A 27,958-nucleotide genomic window follows, 5' to 3' on the forward strand; every position below is an offset into this window, starting at 1 on the left:
ATTTGAAACGAACAGAGAGCCAATGAAGTGATTTGAGAGCCGGGGTGATATGAGAAGATTTAGGGAGGGAGAGGATGAGGCGAGCAGCTTGATTTTGAATGGCCTGTAGACGGCGGGATTCGTAAGCAGGTATGCCCACGTACAGGCCATTCCCATAGTCAAGGCGGGAGGTGACGAGGGCCATGACTATGGATTTAAGTGCATCGGTAGAAAAAAAGCGTGAGATTTTCCTAATTAAACAAAGAGATAGAAAGCAGGAGGACACAACGGAGCTGATCTGGCTGTGCATAGATAAGTCATGACTGACTTTGATACCGAGATTGCGGACAGAGGAAGAGGGGACAGGGGGAGGACCAAAAGAGAGGGGCCAATGTGCAGGGGACCAAGGGTTGGAGGGGCCACCAGTGAGAACAAGTTCTGTCTTGTCTGGATTGAGCTTCAGTTGGTTAGCGCTCATCCAGTCAGAAATGAAAACTAAAGTGGAGCAGAACTTGGGAAGAGAATCAGGGGTAGAAGAAAGATCAAAGACGAGCTGAAGGTCATCTGCGTAGTTATATACAGAGACCCCCAGCTCAAGAAGAGAGGTGATGAGGGGGTGAATATAAAGATTGAAAAGAAGGGGAGAAAGAGAGGAGCCTTGGGGAACACCACAAGTGACTGGGCGGGGAGGTGCAGAGAAACCGGGGAGATGAACTGCCTGGGACCTATCCTGAAGGAAGGACGCCAGCCAGGAAAAGGCCGCGCCCCGAATGCCCGCTGCACTGACACGGTCGAGAAGGATGGAGTGGTCAACCGTGTCAAACGCAGCGGAAATGGCTTAGAAAATGGCTTAGAAAATGCTTACAAGACTAATACTTGCCAGAGAAAAACTCCACTTAGGTGTAGTCAAAGGGAAAGCAGGAATGTCTGAAAAGTATGTAAAGGCCAATAATCTAGAACAATGTTGAAATGTCTTTGCATTAGTAAGTAAGCTACACACACCGTGGTATAATAAGTGGAACCAGGGGTCTCCACTTACCCAAATTGAGGGAAAATCCCTTCATCTTCCTGCAGCTCAAATCTTTAACTGACAAAATTTGGAGTGCTTTGAAAGAGTGACTCCACCACTAAGAAGAGTTTTACATTAATAATAAGGGGTCAATGAGGCCTACTCTTATTAACGTAGCACATTTTTTCAGTGTTTCATTATATTTTTCAAGGGGCTGTGGGTGACAAAGGCATTTTGTGGTTCTGCAGACTTCAAATATTTAAAAATGTACAAAATATGAAACTAAAACTTAAAAGATCTTTCTTTACGAATCACCATTTGGAAAAAATGCAGCCCTCTTTAAGAGATGCTTACAATTACAAGACTAAATAAAACAAAAAACAGAGAAACATCAAAAAAACTACATTCTGGTGCCAAATTAGAATGTGATAAACAGAAAAAATGGGAAACTCAATAGACCTCTTTGAAGCTTGGGCAATATAGTACAGTAACAATACAGGTAAAGGTGCCTACAAGTGATTCATTTTCGTAATTTCTTGGATAGATCCAGAAATGACTTTTAATAAGCCGAATCAGTAGCTTATTTTGAATGACATTTCAAAACAATTCTTTATTTTAACATGAATCAATCTAGACAGGTGTATACTTATTCAAGCACAAATGTATGTGAAAGAAACTGTGTATCAGGTAGAAGGTTACATTATCCAATTAACATAAAACAAAAGTGACCGAGATTTAACAATTTTTTTATGACAAAACTGTCAATGAGATAAGAAACATAGCAAAAAAGTTTAAAATCTCGCTCACAAAAACCAGACAGGAAATAGATTGTTTTCTGATTGTATTTAGCTGTAAAAATCTGTAAGAATGGAAAACTGGAAGCCTTAATTATAATTTTTTAGAACAGTATGAGTTCTTTCTAGCAAGCAGATGTACTTAGGACAGGTATATAAACCCTTTTAGTTTAAAAGCATATCACAGGAAAGTATGATTCTCACTGGAAAATGAGACGGCACTATTGGCTTTGAAGTACTGTAACCTGAAGATATCATTTTACCGGATGTACCATTTTACAACGCGTACTTTTAGCACGCATACCATTACCACAGATTTTTTACAACGCAGGTCATGTTACAACGGATACCATTACAACGCAATACACTACAACGCACATACTATTACAACGCATACCATTACAACGTAAGTATAGGTAAGTATATATATTTTTTATTCAAAAATAATTTTGTAATATTTAATTTAATAATTCATTAATATATATAAAATAATTATTTTTTAAATATTTAATTTAATTATTTATTATTTAATCATTAAATATTTACATTAATGAAATTATTTTTAAGTGTAAATTTTTAAAATATATATTAAAAATACCCCTGTACCCCAAAACCCATACCCAGCCCTAAAACCTAAAAATACCCCTGTACCCCAAAACCCAAACCCAGCCCTAAAACCTAAAAATACCCCTGTACCCCAAAACCCAAACCCAGCCCTAAAACCTAAAAATACCCCTGTACCCCAAAACCCAAACTCAGCCCTAAAACCTAAAAATACCCCTGTAACCCAAAACCCAAACCCATCCCTAAAACCTAAAAATACCCCTGTACCCCAAAACCCAAACCCAGCCCTAAAACCTAAAAATACCCCTGTACCCCAAAACCCAAACCCAGCCCTAAAACCTAAAAATACCCCTGTACCCCAAAACCCAAACCCAGCCCTAAAACCTAAAAATACCCCTGTACCCCAAAGCCCATACCCAACCCTAAAACCTAAAAATACCCCTGTACCCCAAAACCCAAACCCAGCCCTAAAACCTAAAAATACCCCTGTACCCCAAAACCCAAACCTAGCCCTAAAACCTAAAAATACCCCTGTACCCCAAAACCCAAACCCAGCCCTAAAACCTAAAAATACCCCTGTACCCCAAAACCCATACCCAACCCTAAAACCTAAAAATACCCCTGTACCCCAAAACCCAAACCCAGCCCTAAAACCTAAAAATACCCCTGTACCCCAAACCCCAAACCCAGCCCTAAAACCTAAAAATACCCCTGTACCCCAAAACCCATACCCAACCCTAAAACCTAAAAATACCCCTGTACCCCAAAACCCAAACCCAGCCCTAAAACCTATAAATACCCCTGTACCCCAAAACCCAAACCCAGCCCTAAAACCTAAAAATACCCCTGTACCCCAAAACCCATACCCAACCCTAAAACCTAAAAATACCCCTGTACCCCAAAACCCAAACCCAACCCTAAAACCTAAAAATACCCCTGTACCCCAAAACCCAAACCCAATACCCCAAAACGTACCTTTAAACTTACCTAAATTTACGATGTAATGGTATGCGTTGTAATAGTACCTGCGTTGTAAAAAAAATGCGTTGTAAAGGTATCCGTGGTAATGGATCCTGCATGGTAATGGATCCGTGGTAACGGTACTACGTGCTAAAAAATCCGTGGTAACAGTTACATACCCATTTTACCATAACATGAATGGGTACAACAGTACAAAAGGATGAAGAATGGAAAGGAAACAGCATTTCCAGGGTGAAGTATTATCCTACCACCCCAGCCAAAGAAGTGCAGTTCTCATTAGATGGATGGGCACATGTGATTAGGTAAATACTGTCACAGTGGATGAGAGTCAATGGTTGCAGTAGGATAACCCATTACTCATGCTGTACGCTGTGGTGGCCAGAAGTAGTGGCTGAGGGTACAAGAGACCAATGGATCAAGTGGGCCACCAAAAGCCCCATTATGTATGTATTTGTGTTTTTTAGGTCTTGTGTTAGGCAGAACACAAGGGGCTTTTAGACATACCTCTTCATATACTGGTATGTTGTTGTGTCAATCACATATTGCTTTGAACCCACTACAGCATTTAGCATTTAACATTCCCCAATGGGTCAGCCCACTTTATCTATCGGATAACTTCAGTGAGTGATGCCATTCTTCTTCACAAGGAGCACATTTGCACACACAGTAGATATTTTATTTATCGACAGGATCACTGTAGATACCCAAAAACAAACTGTTCCACAAACCAAAACAAGCATTGACAACGCCAAAAGGCTGAGAGCCACCAACACCAAACCTTTTGGCTTTCACCTGCACCTATTTATGTATGAATTGGTTTGATTGCAGGATACTGGTGAGACAGGTGATCTGTCTTAGGTCTGACCAAAAAATGCTCTGGAACGTCTAGATTTGGCAAAGTTGCCCAGTTAATCTGTAATCCAGGAGGAAGATCCCTTTTCCCTCTTTCCTGTTTTCAGTCTCTATGTATGGTTCCCAGCACTGGGGTGCCTTCCTCAGTGTTACCTTTAGCCCCAGTCCATTTTCAGCCTACTGCTCCTAACCTGTAATTCACCTCTATGGTATCCCTTTGCTCTGTTGTGGTGCTAGAGTCTAGTCAATGGAAAATCTCAAAATAATATCCTGTTTCTGCAAAATCATATCAATGCCTTAACAAATAATTTACAATAGGCGGCTCATGGATATGCAAAGACCTTGGACTGAACAGTGGACGCCTGAAGGGTTGGTCCCATCTGCATAGTAGGGGCCTACATTACACCAGTGGTTTCAAGGATCCAATTTCCTGTGGGTCCCAATCACCTACTGTATCTCCCCTCATCTTAAAGTTCTAAGTCCCACCCACAGCACATTTCTTACTCTCCTTTCGCACTCTTTAAAAACACCACAACACCACCACTTGAGTCTAAATCCCCTTTCCTAATCAACGGATAGTCGTGTCACCCCTCCTGCCAATCTCTTTCGATATTCCCGTATGGTTCCAGTCACCCCATCGAGTCCCCCACATGATCCTGGTCATTCATCCAATTACTTCTTGTCCTTGGGCAGAGTTCTCCATTTGAAATAAACATACGAGTGACAACAAATTAGCTTAAGGCTGACATCACAGTGATGTTGCATGGTCTTTGGAACTGAACAGGTCAAATGAAGTGAAGTTGGTGAAAGGATAGAAATATTCATCCCTCACCTGTGGTTGGAGGGCTTTCTGCAACTTCATTTGGTAACTAGGAGCTGCTCTGGGCGCAGCATAAATCTGAGCTACATCATCTCCGTAATTCTCGGTGGGAGACAGAGGCCGTTGTCATTGAGAGGGCCACTCAACCCCAAATCTATGATTCTCACATGGGATTGGCTCCTTGCCCCCTCCACGTGCCACCCTCTAGGATCCACCTAATCCTGGCCACTGACTCTGACCCTCCTGTAATTCAGGAAGAAACTGAAGACACATCTCTACAATGAGCGTTACTCAACGACGTACTACCTGCCGATACCTGCGTTACCTCCGTGCCGTGCGCTCGCAGGTGCTGTCATTTCTCTCCAAGCTGCACATCGTTACGTGCTCGCGCTACACATGGTTTTCCTGCGCCAGAAGACGTTGCTCACGAGATATTTAAACACTTCCAGTCTCAGCCACCACCCGTTGCACCCTCTCTTCCTCAAGGGTGCAACGCAGGTTTCTACAGCTCCCATGACGCAGGGGTGCCTCCCCCTTCCAGGGTCGGACTGGCCATAGCGGGCAATGGGCAATCCCCCGGTGCACTGCACGAGTGGGGCCGGTTTTGGGCCCCTGGGGGCCTTTTTTGTTACAGGGCCGTTTTTGCAGCATAGCTGTGAAATCGGCCCTGTACCAAAATCGTCCGAAAACCGGCCCCGGCAAAAGAGCTCAGCAACACCTCCAACGCCTCCCCCCGCCCCACATGGGGGGAGGGGGGCCGGCCGAGCACTTGCCAGGGCTGGTTGTGGTTCCCAGTCCGGCCCTGCTCCCTTCCCATACAACCCAAGGCCTGTGAGAATCTGCGAGGCATCTATGGGAGACTTAGAATCCTTCATCGCATTCTGCAAGGGGGGCCAACATTGTTTGTGTTACGCCACTCTTCCCCTGCTCCCGTAAAGTTTATTTCGGCCATGGACATGCTGTGAAAACAAAGGCTGCTGTGGGAAAGAGTAAGGGCGACTTCTTTAAGTCCATCGTCTGCCATTTACCTCCCTGTACGCACTGGTGATCTATATGGCAACGCAAACACGTAAACAAAAATAACACCTCTGGCATGCTGGAAGGTAATACGTCTGGCATCTACAAAGGAATTATTGCCCTAAACTGAATTTCAACCCATTCACTTTTTTTCACCAAATAGGCCTCTGCTGTGTTAAATCTATATTTCCCTCGACTCAGAAGGGAATTGATGTACCGACGGACAGAGCGGGGCCTCATTGTCCTGAGCGAGCGCCAGGCGAGGTGAGGCCATCTCCTAGCAAAAGTGCGGGAGCAGTTGGTTTCAGAATACCATGACTTCATCTCCTACCAATTTACTCACATAAGACTGGTAGGTTATTGTCTCTGGCATGGTATGTACTTTGATCTTTACTACCACAGTTGCAGTAGTGTCTTATTAGGTCCTGAAGAAAGCCTTCTTAGGCTGAAACATGTCGACCGATTGATACACCTACGAATGGTAATATATGCTTACATCCATTCACACTCTGCTTTTAATTTTGGCACCATGGTGACCGTCTGAATAAAGGTTTATTAGGCACCATGCTAGTCAATTTTATCTCACCACTTTCTCTATAGCACATTCGCTTTCTACACTGCAACTTCTTTCACTTCCCACAGTCCTTCAGACACTATTACCCAGATTTCCATCACTGGTGTACCATACACTAGCTGTTGTACTCACATTTCTTTCAAGGTGAGACACCTAGTAGACACCAGGCTGGTGTTTCTTAAACCCAGATGATGAAGTTCCGCCAATGGGTGGGCTGATGGATTCATGTCTGCTTTTCTCTCTCACTCTTACAGTCTATACCTCTATGTTTTGAGTACACGTTAGACATTTGAGGCCACCACTGACCTTAGCACCCCTTATGTGTTTTCATTAAATCTATATTTCACTTTTCTGAGACAGTGCGCATCGGGAGATTAGGTCGCATATTTACAAGTCCCTATCGCCAGTACAACGCCACTTTTCATGACATATGTCGTGGTGATTCGGGCTTCGCTTTATTCACAAGGCGGCGTTAACCCACTTAACGTGGCTAATGCTGCCTTGTAGTGGCTTAACGCTGCCTTATAAATAAAGCATTGTTTCACACTATACTTAGTGTGAAAGGGGAGGGCAATGGGTGTTGAAGTGGTAGTTCCACTGCAGCACCCATTGATTTTGAAGCTACCCCATATTTACAAGGGTTGCGTAAATATCGGGCAGCGCCAAAATTAAGACCAGGGATAACCTGGTCTTACACTGGCACAATAAGGAGAAATTTTAATTTCTCCTGGTTTTTGCCGTTTCCATGTGTGCTGCACCACACATGGAAACAGCAAAACGCCATTGATTTTTTATGTGCAGGAAGGTCCCTCTTCCTGCACATAAACAATCACTAAAAAAAGGACGTTTTGTAACTTCTATGTGTGCTGTATTAAGGAGCACACATAGAAGCTGCAAAACGTAATTTAAAGATTGTACATAAACAATCTTCCCCTGCAACGCAGACACCCTTTCACTATGGTGCCTGTGTTGGTGCTAGGCAGCTAAATGTAGCGCCAGCGCAGGGGGAAACACAGGACTGTACCATTTTGTTGTAAATATGGTGCAGTCCAGCCTTTCAGAATTGGCAGAGCGCTGCATTAAACCACCGAGGCTAACCCCACGCTCCGCCACTTCAATTTTAAATATGCCCCTAGGTTCGTAAATGACCGTGAGGATAAGAGCAAACACCTGAGTGAAAGGTGAAAGAGTAAAAAAAGTGTTAAAGCAAGTGGGACTGATTCACTGAGACAGCGAGCAAAAAGGTTGAGGGAGTTATCAATAGAAAGAAAGAGAGGGCAAAGGAGAAAGCAAGGGTCAAGCTGAGCTAGGGTGAGAAGGAGTACATGAGACTGTGAAAGAAAGAGTGTGAAAAAAGCAGTACTAAGTATGAAAGATTGAGAGTAAGTATGACAGGGTGAATGGTTGTTTTTTTTTAACTTAATTTTTGTTGCATAGCTAGACATTGTACATCTATTCATTCGGTTTACTCACCAGCGTACATCGCAACATGTTCATTTACAGTACAACATAATTATGACACAGCCATTTAGCCCACAACCCGGAGGTCGGGCGGCGTTCGTAATCAATGTCGCGAACAGCACCCGCGTGATAAAACCTTAGTCACTGTGTATTAGAGACGTCTAGCATCTGCTTTTATAGTTCCCCACCTTTCGATTCACCTAGATAATCAAACCCATGCACTTAGTGGTATGTATTACTCAAGTATCGTCGGTTTGGAGCCTCGTCCTAGTGGTATTGAGTATCCATCTGTAGTGAACTACTAGTAGTGCTCTGTTCCCCATCCTTTTCTTATGGAGTCATCAGCCTAAGTCCTCCTACTTATAACTTTAGAACATACCATCTGTTGGGTACTAATAGGTCCTATTATACTACAGGGACCGAATGTTTCGAACTCCCCCACTAAACCCCCCCCCGAACTGCAGGTGGTGTGGGCTACGACAATTTCTTCCAAGAACTCAAATGGAGGAGACCTGTTGGATTCCAGCTATGCGTCTGCATCTCACATGGAACAACTCTCTGATCTTTCTCGGTTTATTCTTCTTCTGGGGATAGGGTATCACTCAACACCCTCACTAATTCGGTCCATGTGCGCGCTGCTTCCAAACTTTTCTCATTAGCCGTACAGGCTGCCTGGCGCAATCTGATCATGCTCTCACTATGGGCCCATTTATAGAGTTTGTTCGCCCATCGCTTACTGGACGGACCCTCCCTTGACTTCCAGTGCCAAGTGATTTCCCTCTGGGCCAGAATTCGGCCCAGATCAATGAATTTACTAGTTATCTTAGTCTTCCTGGTGTGAGGAAACCACAGCAACAAACAAGTCGCCATAGTATATTCCACTTGCCTCTCCGTGACCTCATTAAGAAGCTTTCCCACCTCAGTCCAGTATGTTCCTAGTTTTGGACATTCCCACATCATGTGTTCTATCTCCACATCGGGTGCCAGGCATCTGGGACATGCCGCGTCCTGCACATGGAAATACTTCCTGATCTTTCCCGGTGTTAGGTACGCCCTGTGAATCATAAAGAAATGTACCTGCTGAAATCGTGCATTCCTACATCCCTTCCAGGTCCTTAACATGATGCGACCCCCGGTTGCGTCTGGTATTGACTTCCCTACGCTCGCTTCCCACTTCTGTTTGAGACCCATCAGAGGTACCAGACCTTCATTTAGCATTCGTGTGTGCAGGCAAGTGACTGCTTTGACCGTTCCCTCCGCCATCACCACATATTGGCAAGCCATCGTGGTCTGCGGTTCTGCCTGCCCGGTCTTCCAATGTTTCCGCATCGCAGTGGTGACTGCCATGTGCAATAGAAAACCTCCGTCAGGAAGTCCGAATTGTTCTTGTAGCGCCCCGTAGGGCAACAACTCACCATCGGCATGTAGGTCGCCCACCATTTGCAACCCCATCTCCTCCCACTCCAGCAGTTGGGACCAGTCCCCTCCATCTGGCAATGCGGTTAGCATGCCTAGAGGGATCTCGGGTGGCAGGGTATATGATCATTATTATTTCAAGCAACTCGGAGCAGTAAGGGAACTTGCAGCGTTGCCTGAAAGGGAGAGAACAGAAATGATCAAGACAGAGTATTTCTGCTCTCCCCTTGCACTGGGACACTGTGTGCTGCCTAGCGCCAATGCAGGCACCCTGGCACCATAGTGCAGGGGAGCCTGCATTATAGACAGGAGTGTTTTTCTGCAGGAACGGATGCTTTCCCACACAAAACAATCCTGAGAAGTATATTCCATCCTCTTTCTCTGTGTGCTGCAAGATGCCTACCTGACACAGAGTGATGCAAGACAGCTGAGTTGCGTTACTTTGTATTTGATGAACCATGCAAAGTGGCTTTGTGTGGCTTAGTCAATGCCAAAAAAGGATTTTGAGTCTAGGCTCTGCCACACAAGTGACGGAACACAGTACAAAATCATAGTAAGCCTGGGCTCAAGTGGGAGGCAATAGAGCAATGTTAGGGATGCCAGCCCAGGAGGGAAAAAACTAGAGCGAAAAGGAGACCAATGCTGGGAGACGTGGGAGTAGAAAGTTAAGCAAGAGACAAGACATGCATTGCACGGTACAATGAGTGGCAGACATGTATTCTATAGAACAGTAACTGATAGGTCATGCATCTCTGATTGATACCTTTTATGTACAGGACACCTTGCAAGGTTACTAATTCACAAACGGTAAATGAACAATTGACATTCTTTAGTAAACTGTTGTGCAGGGATTCTCTTACATTGTAATAGACAGACCAGCAAAGTAACTGCTAGCATACTCTGTAGCACATTAACTTATTGACATACGAGACACAAAGAAATTCAGATTCACATGCTAATTCTGATATACAATTTTCCAACCACATGTATTCATATGGACATATCTGGCGTAGTTCCTATCATGGCCATTGTATCTCCTACCACAGAAAGAATAATAGGTGAGGTTTCTTTTGGCACATGCGCTGTTTCCTAAAATGGCCTTGACATCAAGCCCCAGATTTACTTAGGGCTTGAGTTGCCGTTGCATCATGCAAGGTGACGCAATGGCAATGCAAGCCCTTCGGTTTGATTTACGAGGCCACGCAGAGCCATCTTGCGTGGCATTGTAAATCTGGCGTAATTAAAGGCAGTGTAAGCCTCTGCTTTGCGTTACTCTGCCCTGGGGATGAGTTTCATGGGTGGAGCATGGTTATGCCCATGCATCTATCCATGGCTTTAGTCCCATTGCCAGATTTACTAACAATGGTAAACCTGTGAATGCATCAAATTGTTACGCCTTCCCAAGAAAGGTCTAACGAGGGGAAATATGTTTATTTCTCCTTGTTTATTCCTCTTTGTACTTGTGCTGCATTCTGCAGCATATATAGAAAGAGGGAAAAACCTCAGAGGATTTTTTTGGTGCAGGAAGGCGTCCCTTGGCTTGTTCTTTGTGCCCGAAGGGACATCTTCCTGCACAAAACCAACCCTGCCTGCAATGCAGGCACCCTTGAACCCTGGTAAAAGTGTGCCTGCATTGGCGTTTGGTAGCCACTAGTGCGCCAGTGCAGAGAGAGAGCAGGAATGATTTCTATGTGGAAATCTGGCAGATTTTTAGATATTTTCATGAGCTCCTATTAAAAACAGTCTCTAATATATGTGCCTTTTTAGGCAATATAGTTAGAAAAATGTGCTATAAAATGTACAATTTACCAACTTGTTTTTAAAACCAAAAGTTCTAGTTCTCCGCACTCTTCATTTAGAAGGGATAGCTCGCTATGTCACATAGCAGCTTACCTCAACATGCTTCTGCGCACAAAACAAGAAAATGGTGCACACAAACATTCCATTGTTGTGTTGTACAGTAGAGGGAAACAATAAGAAGACATATTGCCAGGGGGAGGAGCTTCGCGGGCAACCAAGATGGCCGCGTAAGCTCGGAGCTCCGAAGACCCTCCGATCCTCCGTATCGATCCTGTTACCCATCCTGTCCCACGATGGTGGGAATCAGTTGTGGTGCTGATGCTGACGCGGCGCCCATTCTCGGTTTGAAGATCCGAGCTTCCTGAACCAAGTTACACCGTTGTGAAGCTTGATGACGACGACGCCATAACGGCCTGGCGTTGTTGGGGCGACGGCGGCGCTCCTGTGCGGTGGCACTTCGAGAAGGGACGAGCTGCTTCGCTAAGGGCTGGTGACTGTATTGCCCCGATTCGTGGCTTGAAGTTCCCTGGGGACGGTGGAGGTGATTACCGACCTCGATCGTCTGGAGGTGGCAGTGGTCGTCTCGGGTCGCACGATTCCCGTCGCCCATCATGGCGGGCAGAGGAGACCCGGACAAAGGGAAGCCTCCAAGAGTCAGCAGGAAACCTTCCCTCTCGCAGCCCACCATTCCCGAACGCTTTTCCCTCTCCAAAGGTTCGCCTGGCGCATCGGGCCATACCAAAGACTCGCATCGGGATAGATCCCCTGAAGATGCTGAACCCACCCTCCGGGACGTGATGGGAGCCATTGCGGGCGTGAAGGCCGAAATGCACAAACAACATGAAGTGATGTCCCACAAGGTTGATACCCTCACGATCGAACTCAACCTCATCAGAGCCGACCTCGGGAAAACGAATGACAGGGTCAAGTCACTCGACATCAAGACGTCGAGTCTGACTACTGACGTGTCTGATGTACAGACGGAGGTTCGGGACTTGAAGGCCGCCAATTCGATGCTTGCCCGCCGGCTTGATGATTTTGAGGGACGGGCACGGCGCCAGAACGTCCGCATTACAGGAGTACCGGAGGGTGTGGAGGAGGACGCTGCTGATTTGTTTGTGGAAGACCTGGTGGTGAAACATTTAGCTCCCGGGGGCCTGAGTAAGTTCTTCTCGGTGGAGAGAGCTCATAGACTGCCTGGTGGCCAACCGAAATCGGGTGCGTCCCCGCGCCCCATCATTGTCAGACTTTTTAATTACAGAGACCGGGATTCTATCCTACAGGCATCGAGAAGTGGCGGTCCGCTGAAATTTCAGAATGCTGATGTGAATTTCTTCCCTGACTTCACTCAGGCTGTACAGAAGCGCCGACAGAGTTTCATGGGCGTCAAACGGAGACTGAGAGAGATGGGGCTGAGATACTCCATGCTCTATCCAGCGAAGCTTCGAATAGAGCATGGCGCTCGAACGCTATTTTTTGACTTGCCAGATGCAGCTGGGGACTGGCTGGACACTTTGCCTCAGCGTCGGACTGCTCCTGAGGACTTGTCGGAAGAGGCGTCGGGCGGTCCTGGTTCCCAGGAATAACCGGTGTCACGTTGGACTTCTTTCGGTGGAGGGCTCTGCGGATGCCATCACTCACTGACTTTTGTTTTCTTTTTCTAATTCTCCTGTTTCTTTACTTTGGAGGGTAACGGGGGTGATAGGATGTCTCCCTCCTCCTCTGGGGGCTTTTTGTAGGTTAGTTGTACGGGGCAACAGGCACACTGCTAGTTGGGGGGGCTGTTAGTCTAATGCAGGGGTGCAGGGTGGGGGGTGGATGGTTTGTGTGTTCTTCTTTTGCTTTTCCTCTCTCCCCTTTCTCATGGCGAGGCTTTTATTGTTTCGACTACACTGCTGCGGTGGCTGCATTCTGTAGGTGGTGGTTGGGACGGGGCATCTTTGACGATGGGGGGTAAGACTTTAAATGTGCTAAGTTGGAACGTGAATGGGCTGGGGATCGTATTAAACGTGGTGTTGTGCTGCAAATTTTTAAACGTTGTGTGCCCGATGTTATCCTTCTGCAGGAGACTCATCTCGTTGGCAATACTTGCCAGGCTCTAAACAGAAAGGGGTTCAAAATGGTGGCCCATTCCGGGTTCTCTTCGGGATCCCGGGGGGTTGGGATCATGGTGCGCATGTCTCTTCCCCTGGAGGTGGAGTCCAAAGTGATTGACGATAGGGGCCGCTATGTTGCTGTGGTGAGCAGATGGGAGGGGCGCACCCTGGTTTTGGTTTCTGTTTATGTCCCCCCGGGCCTGCAGACGGCTACCTTTCAGGATCTCGGAGGCGCCATTTTGGGCCTCCCGGAGGGCTTGCTAATATTGGGTGGGGATTTTAACTCCGTGGTTTCGGGCACCCTTGATCGTTTTCCGTCCAGAGATCTGCGCAGTGCACAATCATGGCTCCCGGACTTCATGAGTACTATGGGCTTTATCGATTGCTGGCGGCTTTTACATCCTGCCCAGTGGCAGTACACCTTTCATTCGGGCGCACACGGTAGCCTCTCCAGAATTGACTACATTCTGATTCTGGCGGCTCGGGCATCGGCCGTTTCTGGGGCTTGCCTTATGGCCAGAGGAATATCGGATCACTCCCCAGTTTGGGTATCCTTTGACTTTGGTATTGCGGCGGCGACTAGGGTGGCGCCGGTCAATCCTTGGTATTTCCGCAACCCCAGGACTCGGGACCTCCTTGCTAAAGCCATTGACCTGTATTTTACTGAGAATACGGGCACAGTAGAGTCGGCCCTTTCCCTTTGGGAGGCTTTTAAGACTGTCCTGAGAGGGGAGGCTTTCTCCTTGATAGCCGAGGTGCGCAGACGAAGGGATGAGGACATGGTACGGTTGGAGTCGGATATTGCAAGATTGGACTCCCAGTTGGCGCTGGGACCGACACCCGAACTGCTGCATGCTCTCTCCCTGAAGCAGTCGGAATATAAGGCCACTGCTACTGACGCTGCTAAGGCGATGGGCAGGGAACAGCAAGGGAGGATATACGACGCCGGTGACAAGGCGGGAAAGCTCCTTGCCTGGTTAGATAAGAAGGAGTTGGCTTCCCGTGTAGTACCTGAGATTTTGGGCGATGACGGAGTGGTCGTTACTGACCCCAATGCTATCGCCTCGGCATTTGCCGATTACTTTGAGACGGTTTATACCTCAGTCTCCGCCCTGACTGAATCGGACTCGGCCTCCTTTTTGGGGAGGGTCGAGCTCCCTTGCCTGTCGGACACCGAGCGAGACGACATGCACCGGGGCATTACGGCGAACGAGGTGGCGCTAGCAATACGGTCCCTGCGGTCCGGGAAGGCTCCCAGTCCCAATGGTCTCCCGGTGGAGCTTTATAAGATCAAAGCGGATACCATTGCAGTCCCCCTGAGGAGTATGTTTTTGGAAGCCCGGGAAGCTGGCGAACTCCCACTAGACCAGCGCCTGGCCACCATTGTGGTGATACATAAAGAAGGGAAGCCTAGAGATCTTTGTAGTTCATATAGTTCATAATGCCGAACCTAAAATCCTGGCTAAGTTGCTGGCCAATCGGCTCGTGGGGGTGATTGCATACTTGGTCCATCCAGACCAGTCAGGCTTCACACCTCACCGCAATACGGCCCTTAATCTTAGGAGGCTTCATGCTGTCGTGGCGCGGGCGCACATGCTCTCCGAGCTAACTGTCCTGGCCTCACTAGACGCGACGATGGCGTTTGATTCCCTTTAATGGAACTACCTCTGGGCTGTGCTGTCCAAGTTTGGGTTTGGTCCTGATTTCATCAGTTGGGTCCGACTTCTCTACTCCTCTCCGTTGGCCAATATAACGATCAACGGTCGCATGGCTGCTTCCTTTGCCTTGCGCAGGGGTACTAGACAGGGCTGTCCATTATCACCGCTCCTCTTTGCCCTCGCGCTTGAGCCGCTTGCTGCCTGGACCTGCACTCATCCTGATGTTAGTGGAATCAAATGGTCACCGGGATTTGAGGACCGTGTCTCGCTGTACGCGGACGACATTCTGCTCTACCTTACCTCCCCTTGTCGATCTTTGATTGTGGTGTTCGATGCGCTGGGTACCTTTGGTAGATACTCGGGCCTGGTCGTTAATTGGTCCAAGTCCTACTTATATGTGCTTCGCGGAGACACTCCTCGTCTCCCTAGAGGCTGTGCGATACAGATCTCGCAGCAGGGCTTCAAATATCTAGGTATCTATATTTCAACGGATGCCCGGGCACGCTACACTAACAACTTGCTCCCTCCACTGACGCGCCTCCGGCGTGACGTGGAGGGTTGGAAAAGATTGCCGCTATCCCTGCTGGGCCGAGCGGCGTTGTTCAAAATGATGTCCCTGCCGAGATTCTTATACGCGCTTCAAAACACGCAGGACCCAGTTCCTTCCAAATACTTCCGGGAGATCGAAGGTTTGCAGCGAACCCTTTTGTGGGAAGGTAGGCCGCGTATTGCTGTAGTTAAGTTGACCATTCCATGGTACGACGGCGGTATCGCCTTGCCCGATGTCTGCCGGTACTACTGGGCCTCCCAATTGGCGGCTCTTAATCATGGCTTTTACGGACCGGCGATAAGTCCGGGGTACGCCATGGATCGCTGGCTCATGAACGATGGGATGTACTACCGAGCACTGTACTCTAGATCTCTGGACTGGAAATTGACTGGCCCCACCAGGACCGTAGTGCATCTGTGGAGGGCCGTTACGAAGGCACTGGGGTGGAAAGATAGGCTCACCATGGAAACTCCCCTTTATGATTCTGACTTGCTTGGTAGGTTATGGCACTCCAAAGGGTTTGATCGGTGGGATCTCATTGGCATTTCCAAGGTGGCGGATGTGATGGCCAGGGGGGAAATTAAATCGTTTGATGCTCTACAGACTGAGTTCCAACTGGGCGCCACGGAACACTTCAGATATGCGCAGTTGAGGCACGCCCTCACATCCACCCTGCCTGTTGGTGAAAAAGTTCCCGAGTCATCCCCGCTGGAGGACAGGGTGCTGGACGGCCATATGCCGGACAGCGCCATCTCCCTGACTTACAAAAAACTAATTAATGTTCGGATAGACCTGTTGATGAAAGTGCGAGAGCAGTGGATGAATGATGGGATTGAGATGGATGATGAGGACTGGCAGTGTGCGGTATCCTCCCCCAAGGAGATAGCAATTTCGGCCAGGCTGCGTTTGGTTCAGCTGAAGGTGCTACATAGGGTCTACGTCACTGGCCCCAGGCTGATTCACATGGGCCTTTCCCAGGATGGCCTTTGCAGGAGAGGATGTGGTGCTCTAGCCACCTTTATGCATACCATTTGGGAGTGCCAGGTCATTGCCTCATTTTGGGAACGTGTGCATGCGGTCATGCGTGATGTGACCGGTGTTGATTTGCCTGCGGAAGCTAGACGTTGCTTGTTGAATGTGTGGGGTCCGACTGATTATGACAATGCTCAAACCCGCTGGGTCACACTGGGGAACATGGTGGCCAAGAGGGATATTGCTCAGAAATGGGGTGCTCCAACCCCCCCCACTGTGAGTCTTTGGAAAACCAACATGGACTGGTGCATGCTTCGTGAGAAAACTGTCTACTTAGCCCGGGGTAAGCCCAGGATGTGGGGGATGGTCTGGGGGGCATGGAATGCGTATAGAGGCGATATCTGTGTACCCCCTGAGGTAGTCAGTCCGGAGGTTCGTCTCTCACCTTAGTTATTCCCTCCGCCCAAGTTTCACGTGGTACACTCCTGTTTTTTTCTCCCCCCCCCCCACAATTGTATGCTTTATTTATTATGTATACTTCAAGATGCTGGAATTCCCACTCGTCCCCCTGGATATGTGCTTTACCGTTTTTCTTTATTCTCTTTCGCCTTGCCATCTTTTTCCCCTTCCTCTCTTTCTTTCTTCCCCTTGTTCCTTTCCGATTTTTACCTTGTTCTTAGGCTCACGTTAATAATATAAAATTAAACCTGACTGCTCCTTTCACTGTTTTTGTGCACACCTTTCGTTGCTTTCATAATGCTGCCTAGCCTCCGGGATGTACGGCTGAATAGCGGTGTACTTTGAATCACCAATAAAGGTTTTCCAAAAATAAAAAAAATAAAAAAGAAGACATATTGCCCGATATCCTGGTCCGCGTTCCGCGTAGCGACTATTTCGTATCTCAGGCTCTCACCCTCTGTTCAGTGATCTGCTGCTTCAACGCATTGTTTGAACTATACAAATGCCACTAGATACATCGGTACATTAGGTCACAATGCCATCCTCCATTGCTAGCCACTTTTTTCTCTACCCCAAGGTACTACTCACCGCTCTTTCGATATAAGACCAGCTCCGCTTTAAACTCCAGTCTCTCTTCCAGGGCCTTTTGGATCTGGACTCGGATCGGCTCATTTGTGTCAGTACCATAGAGGAAGGTGCATGCGCAGGAGCGCTGCATGACCTCGGCCCGTGTGAAGCCGGTCAGGTCGCAGAAGCCGTCAGAGCAGTACACCACTGGGAACGAGCTGGGCACCTGCGCATTCCCCAGGACAAAGTTGCTGTCTGTAAAGGAGAAGCTGGTGTTAGTGCAGGAGGAGAAGGACGGAAAGAGACACGTGTAAAAGGGGTTTACGGCCAATGAACATTTCAGTCCAGTGTCCTGCCAGGACTGAGTGGCAGCAGGTAGGGCATGCTGCTTTCACAATGGTCCATGAATGGAGATGTGCAGAGAGAGTAACATAGAAAGAAGTGCTGTGCAAAAGGGAGAATACAAAGGCCTTTGTGCAAGGCGCAATATGTGATGCAGCTTAAGACAAATAACATTCAATGGGAGGGAATGATATTCTTGTTTCTTTCAATTACATGCAAAGATTATTGATGGTTGTAAGAAATTGGATTGTTGTTTGGGATGGGTGACTACAAAACTCAATGAATAATCACATCCCTTGTCAGGGTGAAACCACCAAGTCACTAAATTATCCTGAGCTCCACCTCTTGGTAGCTAGGGCAAAGAGCAGACAGGGTTAACCTAGGGCAATGTGTAAAGTATTCAGCAGCACCGAAACTGTGATAAGGTTTAAATGTGAAACAATAAAAATCCCAAATCAAATGAGAAAAATAAAGTAAATTTTAACAAACAAAATGAAACAAATAATGACAAAACTCTAATACGGGGAACTGGAGATATGAATTTGAAATGTTTTAAGTAGGAATAGTGGCAAGAAGCACAAAGTGCCAATGATAGTCAATGGTAGACTGGGACCTACACAATATTTGACACTAACCACGATGGAGAACAGGTCATATCAGGGCCGGACTGGGAACTCAAAGCAGCCCTGGCAATTTTGTCAGACCAGCCCCCATACGATGCATAGTGAGTGTAGCTAGCGAGCCTGACTACTACAAGTAGAGTTTGAGGGGCTTCTCCCCCTAAGAAAATCTAGGCAGAAATGGTGCATTCTACAACACGTTTTTCATTATATATTCAATTGTTTTAGCTTTTAAAGCATAGTAAATGATGAACTTAGAGTGCCGCAGATTTCGACAATCTTTGTTGGGGCTCTGCAATGATTCCCTCACTATCACCCTCCAACTGTGCCTCTCATCTCTCCATAGCCCCTCTCTCACATGCATTTCATTGTTTTGATAGTGCTTCTCATACCAGTGTAGGGTGTTGGAGCACTACATCTAATATAAATACAGAGACAATTAATCATATGTATGTAAATCAGTGTATTGAAAATGTTACATAAGACAAATGGGACTACGGGTGTAGGATGCATGTCATATATACAGGTAGGCATTTTTTAAGAGTGCTTGATCTGGAGAAGAACAAACTCAGGTTGTTTGGTTTGGTTTGGTTGTTAGGGTTGACTTTACTAATTAGAATGCATTTCTACCCTAACAAACACGTTTTGTAGCAACATTAGGATAATATAAGACTCAAACATAGCTTTCTAACCTGTACCATGTAGTTTGTATGCAGCTCTTTGATGACACTTCACAGCTCACTGTGCTAGATTATGATTGCAACTTAGGAACTGGACCCAAACAAAAGGATCTTTGCGACAAAAGTTGCAGCCCACCAAGCTATGCCTATGCTGTGATCTGCATGGTACACATCCTTTGCAGCGGGCATATTAACCCTCTACGCTACCTTAGATTAGTCAAAACTGTGACTAGACAAAACTCTAATCTCTTTCAAGCAGGTACATTAATTACCAGAGTGATCTTGAGACTTTTATTGTTGTATGGCAACTACTGGATATACAAGGAACTCTGCAGCAGGTGCTTTCAAAACTGCTGCAACTCTACGGCCCTCAGTAACAAAGCCGGCCTCCCACTTTTCCAAATTCCCTGGGAAATGCCGGATGCTGGGTATGGCCAGTCTGGCCTTCGGTCGTATACACCATCTGGGCTAGTCCTGATCAAATCATCTGACTTTAGACCTTTGGGTGCCAATCCACAATAGGAGTAAGTAAGTAAGTGAGTAAGTAAGTAAGTAAAGTTTGTTCATGCATAGTTATTTAAAACCATAGCATTTACATTACATTTAATAAAAACATTCTTATCATAAAATAATTCCATATATTGACTTTAAAACAGAAATCACTGTCTATGTAATTCTTCCTGTCTTGCTCTGCTCAAAGTTAAAAAATACATTAAATTAAAAAATATAATATTTATAAAATATGAGCTACTGTTACGTGTATAAAAGACAGGACCATTGCAGCCGTTTTAAAAGCCTGGAGTCCTGTATCTTTTTCTAAAGTGCAAATGTGCTGTGCAATATTTCTTCATAAAGTGCAAAAAATGAAGCCGTAGTATGTTTAAAAAAGCAGAAGGTTATATGAAACAGTTTATGCACAATGTCACTTTTTAGACTTTTTTTAAGTTCTCGTTTGACAAGTGCTCGGGAGTAGTTAACAGGAGTACACTTTTAAAACCTTCTACAGGAGCTCAGGGGCAGCACTTAAGAGACTCACAGGCTGTCAGGAAGAGGCCAACAGCAAGGTCCAGTAAAGGTCCAGTTTCCACTGGTCAGCTGGGCAGTTGCAACAAAGGCCTCTAGAAGGTTGTAGAATCCCTGCAGCTTGAAAAGGAGGTCAGCCTTATGACCCTTGGATCCCACTTTTTTGTTCTGGGTAAAAGACAGAGCAGGTACCGTCCTTCAGGGTATCCTCTCAGATCACAGACAGCAGGCCTAGTCCCTTATGTTCTTCCTCAGTAGGTCTAGGAGTGTTCTGAAGTGCTTAACCGGAGATGCCACATCTACGCTGGCATGAGCTAATGGGTGGAAATGACTCCTGGGTATGTCCTAAACAAAAGGTAAAAGTTCCCGGGTTCAATCCTACCTACTTTGGGCATTTTTAAGATGGCAAAAGTCTTCAGTCACACTCAACTTGGGATATTCTGCCTGGGTGTGCATGTGTAGGGGGTGTACTATCGTAATCCTAGTGTCCTCCCACATCTAAAACCTAAATCTAGTTTGAGGCAGCCTGTCTACCCCCGATACATTCAGAGACAGAAGTCTAAAGAACAGAAGCAGGGTTGTCCAGCAATCAGATAGTGGATAAACAGGGATTGTCTTGGATCCTGTTTTCTTCATTTCAAGTGCGCCCAAGAGGTATATGTAAATTGCAGCAGACCTGTCAACATTCTAGCAGTATTTAACACTGAAATGTCTAAAAGGAGGTCTGCAGTCCCCATCTTGCATATTCTGTGGGGTCTAGAGGAGTCATCTCTGCCCTTTCAGGAAGGCCTGTCACTCACAGTAACCTACTGAGTAGCTCCTAGGAGGAATTTCACACCTCATTCACATCTATCCAAGTGCTACTCACTGACTAAGAGAAATTGGGAAGCAAATGCAAATTAGACTCTAGGAGCTTGACGCAGGGAAAAGTTAACTTTCTATATGTTACTTTTCCTTAATGTTTATTAAAAATCTGAGTTCACCATTTATTTATTTAAGTATTTATTTATAAAGTTTTATATAGCGCAAACATGATCCAGAGGAATATCAGAGCGCTTTACAGTTGTGGGGAAAGGAAAGTAACAGTTGCAGTACCTGTGTCAAATGGGAATACAGACAAAATCACATATCAAAATAGAATTTCCAGGACAAGAATGGTTACATGTACGCGGGATCAGCAAAATAATAAGAACATAACTAGTACATATCGAGATGGAATAGCAACCAGCGCAAGGGCTTAAAGGTGTAAGTCCAATGCATTAGAGCAGACGATTCAACAACCTATTAAGATAAGAACTTGTTCATAGGAAAACCTTGGAGGAGATTCTACGTATTTCCGGTGGGAGGGAGTTCCAGATCTTCGGAGCTGAGCCAGAGAAGGCTCGGTGGCATGTTCTCATTTTGCAAAAGATCTAAGTTTCAGGAGGAGAGAGTTAGCACTCCTAGAGGGTCTAGCTCCTTCTGATAGTTCCAGTTTTTGTGCTAGATAACTGGGGGTTTTGAATGGAGGGCTGTGTGAGATAGGCATGAATTGGATGTTTAATAACCATTAAGATAGATATTTAATTATGTTTCTAGCCAGTCCCATTACAGAGATACAGTATTAGAATTTTAATCTGTACAGCTAGGTCTGCCCCAGTAAAAAGAGCTATTGGGTTTGGATTCTAGTGACTGTAAAGGCATGTTATCATTACATTTCTACATGTACCACTTTTTTTTGGTCAATTAACTTTATTTGGTTTGTTAAAATAAAGCCATAAAAGTGCATAAATAAAACAAATGTTCATAGACAAAAATCAAAAAATATAGTCAGGTAAAAATAGATCTCATAAATTGAACTACAGAATACATTGAACACCTTAGAGTTAAAATACAGAGTAATTTACATAGACCTATATCTGTTTCTAATCTTCAGTGGACAAAAGTTGCCACAGCAGCGCACAGATCCATACTGCTTAGTTGTTGTAAGAAGACTAGGGCCTCCTTGTGCAGTCTGATTTTAGATAAACACAGATTTGGAACCAAAAAGTGTTTCTGTTCATAGGAATATAGCCGACAAAAGAGAATAAAATGCATTGTACTTTGAGAAGAGACATTATCACATGGGCACTTTGTCAATGTTGCGCTCCAACCAGCCTCCCCTGGAAATACAACTACAAAATTTAACATGTTAAAATGAAACCTTGTGAGATAAAACCTAAACTTCACATTATAAAGCGGATGTCAAATAAAACTCACAGCACAAAGATGATCTGATTAGATTATAATTTGAGCTGGAGCGTCGTTTATCAAAATTCCCCTGATGGAATCTTCCTTACCTTTCCCTAAACACCTTTCACCTGCAACACTTTTCCCGCCTCTACATTCTCAGGATTAAATAAAATGTCGGGGAGGCCTAAATCTATGAAAAACATTTTTAACATAGTTAATCCTCTAACGCTGCATTCATGCAGCTCACCCGACCCTCACATAGGCACATTTTTCACCTTACATTTTCACCACTCACGGTGCACGCATCACACTATTCACCCTCATCCAGCACTTACTTACATTAGCACACCTCTTACTCTGCACATGTAAAAATTACACTACCTTCATGAATAGACACATACTTCTACAAAGGCACCCACAGAATACCTGCTCTTTCCGTAGTTCTAGATACCTACTTAATTCCATCTACAACAACAGGGCTGGTGCAAGAAGGGAGAGTGGACTGAGAATATGGAATGGTGCGGGGGGAGACTAGGGCTGAGGCTTTGGGGTATGGTGGTGGATTTAGGGTCATGTGAAACCTTCAGCCATTCATGCCTTTCCATTCACCACATTGCTTCATTCTGGGACTTGAAGTTTCTTTTTTTTTTACATTAGAAGTTAGGTCTCAAAAAACCCCAAAATGCAAAGTGTTACTGAATAAAATTCATGGTTGCTGAAGAAGTCAAGCATTTCATAAGATCAGTTGAATGCTGTGATATTACATGTTAAACATGAATTAGTTAATTTCCAATACTATATCTGCTGGATTCACTCTTGGAATCAAATATAAGCTGTGTAGTTATTTTTTAGGAAGTGTACTTTTGATTCACATCATACTTGTAACAGACATTGACAAGGCAACATATTATTTTTGAAAAGCGTATAGAGAATTTTTTTTTTTTAAAGTTTCACTAAAAGGAAAGGCAGGCAAAGCAGAAGCAACAGGGAAAAAGTTTTATAACACAATAAAAGCAGATTGACTAATGGAAGACTGAGTGGCAGTATGTCTGTGTGGGAGTGTGACAGTACATATGTACGAAAGAATGCAAGAAATATAGTGAGAATTTATTAAGAGAGAATGTGTCAGTGTACATGTATTATGCGTGCAAGTGTTCTGTTCTGGCATACTGGAGATTATTCTTACCCTTATGGGCAAGGGCACTGATAGAATATGGATGGGAGGTGTTACCTATGCAAACTGCAGGCCCTGACATGCCTATTTTAAGACACCATGATCGGCTGTGGAGACTCGAACTGTCTAACACTGTCTAACACTAGCCCAGTCATACCCAGCGGCAGGGACACAGAACACGCACCACCACACCTGGCCAAAGGCCCTGACGTGATGCCCTTAATTCTTAGCATATGGGGTGGATCCATAGCAAAATGTTGGAATTGATCTTTGATGTGGTGAGTAGCCAAAATATTGAAATTAAAATATCGACATACAGTAATATCGATGTTTTAATTTCGATGGTACAGAATATCGATGTGCAATAATATCGATGGACAGAATATCGATTTTTAAGGTAAGTAATATTGATGCTTTTAATATCGAAGTTAGTAATATCGATATCAAATATATTGATGTTACTAATATCGAAATTTTGCTTAATGTTATGTATTTTATTATGTATTTTATATGTTTGTTAAACATGTTTTTTAATGTATGTTTAGAAATTAGTAATTTTGTTTACATTTTGCGTTTTAGTATCAGAGCGGGTTGTGGGTTTATAGGAGAATAGGGTGGGAAGTAATTTAATTATATTTAATTATTTCTTATGTTTTTTAATATTATTGATTAATAATGAATTGTTAATTAATTATTATTAATTAGTTAATTAAATTAATTAGAGTTAATGTATTAATATTTTGTATTTTTCGTTATTGTTAATTAATAATTCATTGGTAATTAATTATTATTAAGTGATTTAATGGCAATTACATTTCATTTTTTATGTGATTTATTTATGTGTAGTGGGTTGTGTGTTTCTATGGGAATAGGGTGTGAAATATTTAAATTAAATAATTAAAGAGATTGTATTTATTTATTGGTATTTATTATTAATTAATTGTTAATTAATTAATTGGTAATTCGTTGTTAAAAATTATTTTATAATATTAATTATAAAAAATGTATTTATACATATTGTTCTTATTGTAAATTAATTTCTTGTTAATTAATTATTAATTGGTCAATATTTATTAATTGGTAATTAATATTTGTCAATTAGTTAATTTATAATTACAATAATTTATTAATATTAATTGTTATTTTTTGATTAATTGATATTTAGATTAATTGTGTTTTTTTTGTATGTGTAGTGTGTTGTGTGTTGAAGAGGGAGTAGTGCGGTAAGTACTTTTTTGGTATTTAAGTAAATATAAATTATAAATATTTGGCATTTAGTAATGTATTTTTGTAAATAATATATTACATCTTTTTTGTTTGTATGAAAAAATATGTAATTGATAAGTATGTTAACACAACCCCTACGCTATCCTGCGCTTTCCCTACTGTTGCACCCTCTGGAGTGGGAATAGTCATTTTTATCCCTACGCTATCCAACGCTTTCCCTACTGTTGCACCCTCTGGAGTGGGAATAGTAATTACAATAATTTATTAATATTAATTGTTAATATTTGATTAATTGATATTTAGATTAATTGTGTGTTTTTTGTATGTGTAGTGTGTTGTGTGTTGAAGAGGGAGTAGTGTGGTAAGTACTTTTTTGGTATTTAAGTAAATAAATTATAAATATTTGGTATTTAGTAATGTATTTTTGTAAATAATATATTACATCTTTTTTGTTTGTATGAAAAAATATGTAATTGATAAATATGTTAACACAACACCTACGCTATCCTGCGCTTTCCCTACTGTTGCACCCTCTGGAGTGGGAATAGTAATTTTTACCCCAACGCTATCCAACGCTTTCCCTACTGTTGCACCCTCTGGAGTGGGAAGAGTAATTTTTACCCCTACGCTATCCGGCGCTTTCCCTACTGTTGCACCCTCTGGAGTGGGAATAGTAATTTTTACCCCCACGCTATCCAATGCTTTCCCTACTGTTGCACCCTCTGGAGTGGGAATAGTAATTTTTACCCCTACGCTATCCAACGCTTTCGCTACTGTTGCACCCTCTGGAGTTGGAATAGTAATTTTTACGCCTACGCTATCCAACGCTTTCCCTACTGTTGCACTCGCTGGAGTGGGAATAGTAATTTTGACCCCTACGCTATCTAACGCTTTCTCCACTGTTGCACTCACTGGAGTGGGAATAGTAATTTTTACCCCTAAGCTATCCAACGCTTTCCCTACTGATGCAATATGTGGAGTAAGTATATATATTAATTTATATGTAGAGTTTTTAATTTATTTTAAATGTATATGTATGAGTTAATATTTTTTAAATATGTTTTATCTATAATTGTTTTAATTATATGTATTTTATAATTATTTTTACATTATTATTAATACATTTTAAAAAACGATATTTTTTACTTTGATATTTTTTTACTGCAATATTTTTTTTCCAATATTTTTTTACTTACCTTTATGTAGATACAACTTCGATATTTTTGATGTCGATATTTTTGCGTCGATATTTTTGCTTCGATATTTTTGTATGTCTATATTTTGTCTTTCGATATTATGTCATACATCCATTCGAGGTAACTCCTGTCATAAAGTTTCCTGTACCCATTTTATAGGGGGTGTTAATGGCAAAATTCTGACCTTTGTACACCGGCGTGAACTTTTAGATGTTCCTATAGCTGTGGCTGAAGTATCCATAGTACACTTCTGGCACTGGCATTTTGAATGTACTCATTGACATAAGATGCTCACCCATGAAAAAAGTATGACTTTGGTTAAGTGGAACTAAGTTCTGACTTAAGACATCGAAAAAAAAAACGAGATCTACCCCAAGGAAAGGTCTGGTTTTCCTGGTGCACCATAAAAGTACTGGAATATTTCATGAATTCCCATATGGGTCTGTGGCGTTTTAGTAAATTTGAGCACAAAAGTAAAAAAAAATTCTAAGAGGAAAAGTCCATTCTTCCTTAAATCATCTATCAAAAATCTGTTAACTTGTTTTGCTTGCCAGAATTTGGGGGAAGTATCACACCCCACCACTTACACAGATCTTTTTTACTCATATTAATGGGTATAAGGTTGGCTCTCCCTCCATTTTTGGAAATGCTTGTACTGCCCCAATTCTGGGAGCAGGACTGGCTTTAAGGCGGTGTGACTGGTGCTTGCGCACCTGGCATTGACTTTTTGTGCGTGGACGGTATTTCTATGTTTAAAAATAATTTTTGGTTTAAAAGCACTTGAACTTCCTTGTTCATCAGGTAGTTTTCAGGAAGCAGTAAAAAATGTAATATAACTCTAGTGATTAATGTTCCTACTAGTGAGAATTCAGAAATGTTGTCTAGTTGCAGTTTTGTCTCATTATAAAGTAACACAGAGATTTAATTTGCCTGCTGCAAACAATTTGTACAATGCAAATCACAGAACTGAGTGTGAGTGAACTATGAGTAGCACTATAAATCAATGAAATGTACATCAGAGAGGGGCTATGGAGAGATGAGGTGCACTGTTGGAGAGTGATAGTGAAGGAATTAATGGAGAAGGAGGATGTGGGGGAGGAGAGTGCCAAAAAAGACTGTTGTAACAGCCGCCACCTGCGCTCGAGCCACCATGGGTGGGAGTCTTAGCCCCCCCCCCCGAAGTTTGGGTTTAGTTGCGCCCCTGAGGTGGAGCTGATACATCAGAAACTTGCCCTTTATGCAAGTTGAACTGCTCTAATAGTGCCTCGAATGAGAGGAGTTAGGTGTCATGAAATAGGTCCCCCAAATATGATACCCAACGTTGCAGATCACAAGCTATAAGGCAACCTCATTTTTGGCAGACCAAGCAAATGGACTGAGGGAGCAAAAGCTTTCATGTGTTTGGTGAGCAGCTGGCTTTGTACGAAACAGTTGTGTGTAACAATTGGGGGAGTCCATGGCCAGACTCAGAGACTGGGCAAAGCAACTCTTGTAACCTACCAAGTTGCAGTGGTGGTTTTGCCAGAGCATGTTTTTTTCAAGTAATTTCACATAGAAACACAGAGGGGTCAAAGCAATAGAATCCCGCACTTGTTAACAGAGATATTGAGTATAATATATTGCTGGTGGTGCAAAGAACCCGGAGTACAGCCCCTCTATACTCCTAAAGGAAACAACATTTCCAAACGATATGCTTTATTGGTCATTCAGCACTCAGGTTACACAAGTATTCTTGACAGCTGAAAATCATGCATATGACAAATACATAGCTGAAAAAGTTCTTTGTTTAGTACTTCCCTATTTGTCACGTCTGTTTCTTGTAGAAATTCCACAAGAAACAGACATCATGCGCACTTGTTTATTGAGGGGCACATCTACTCCAATCCTTACAATTTACTGGATGTCAAAACTCTTGA

The 27,958-nt window shown here is 43.8% G+C and overlaps 1 protein-coding gene across 2 annotated transcripts in view; it reads right to left on the minus strand.

Annotated features, from left to right (window-relative positions):
* KCNH3 (potassium voltage-gated channel subfamily H member 3) overlaps window positions 1–27,958 on the minus strand; it is a 454,232-nt gene that overhangs the window by 259,521 nt on the left and 166,753 nt on the right. For both annotated transcript variants that reach the window (XM_086964034.1, XM_086964026.1), the window contains exon 2: window positions 17,591–17,824. In XM_086964034.1, the coding sequence (XP_086820160.1) occupies window positions 17,591–17,824 (234 nt within the window). The remainder of the gene's footprint in view (window positions 1–17,590; window positions 17,825–27,958) is intronic.

This window comes from Lissotriton vulgaris, chromosome 1_1, assembly GCF_964263255.1.
Source record: "Lissotriton vulgaris chromosome 1_1, aLisVul1.2, whole genome shotgun sequence".
Taxonomy (NCBI): Eukaryota; Metazoa; Chordata; class Amphibia; order Caudata; family Salamandridae; genus Lissotriton; species Lissotriton vulgaris.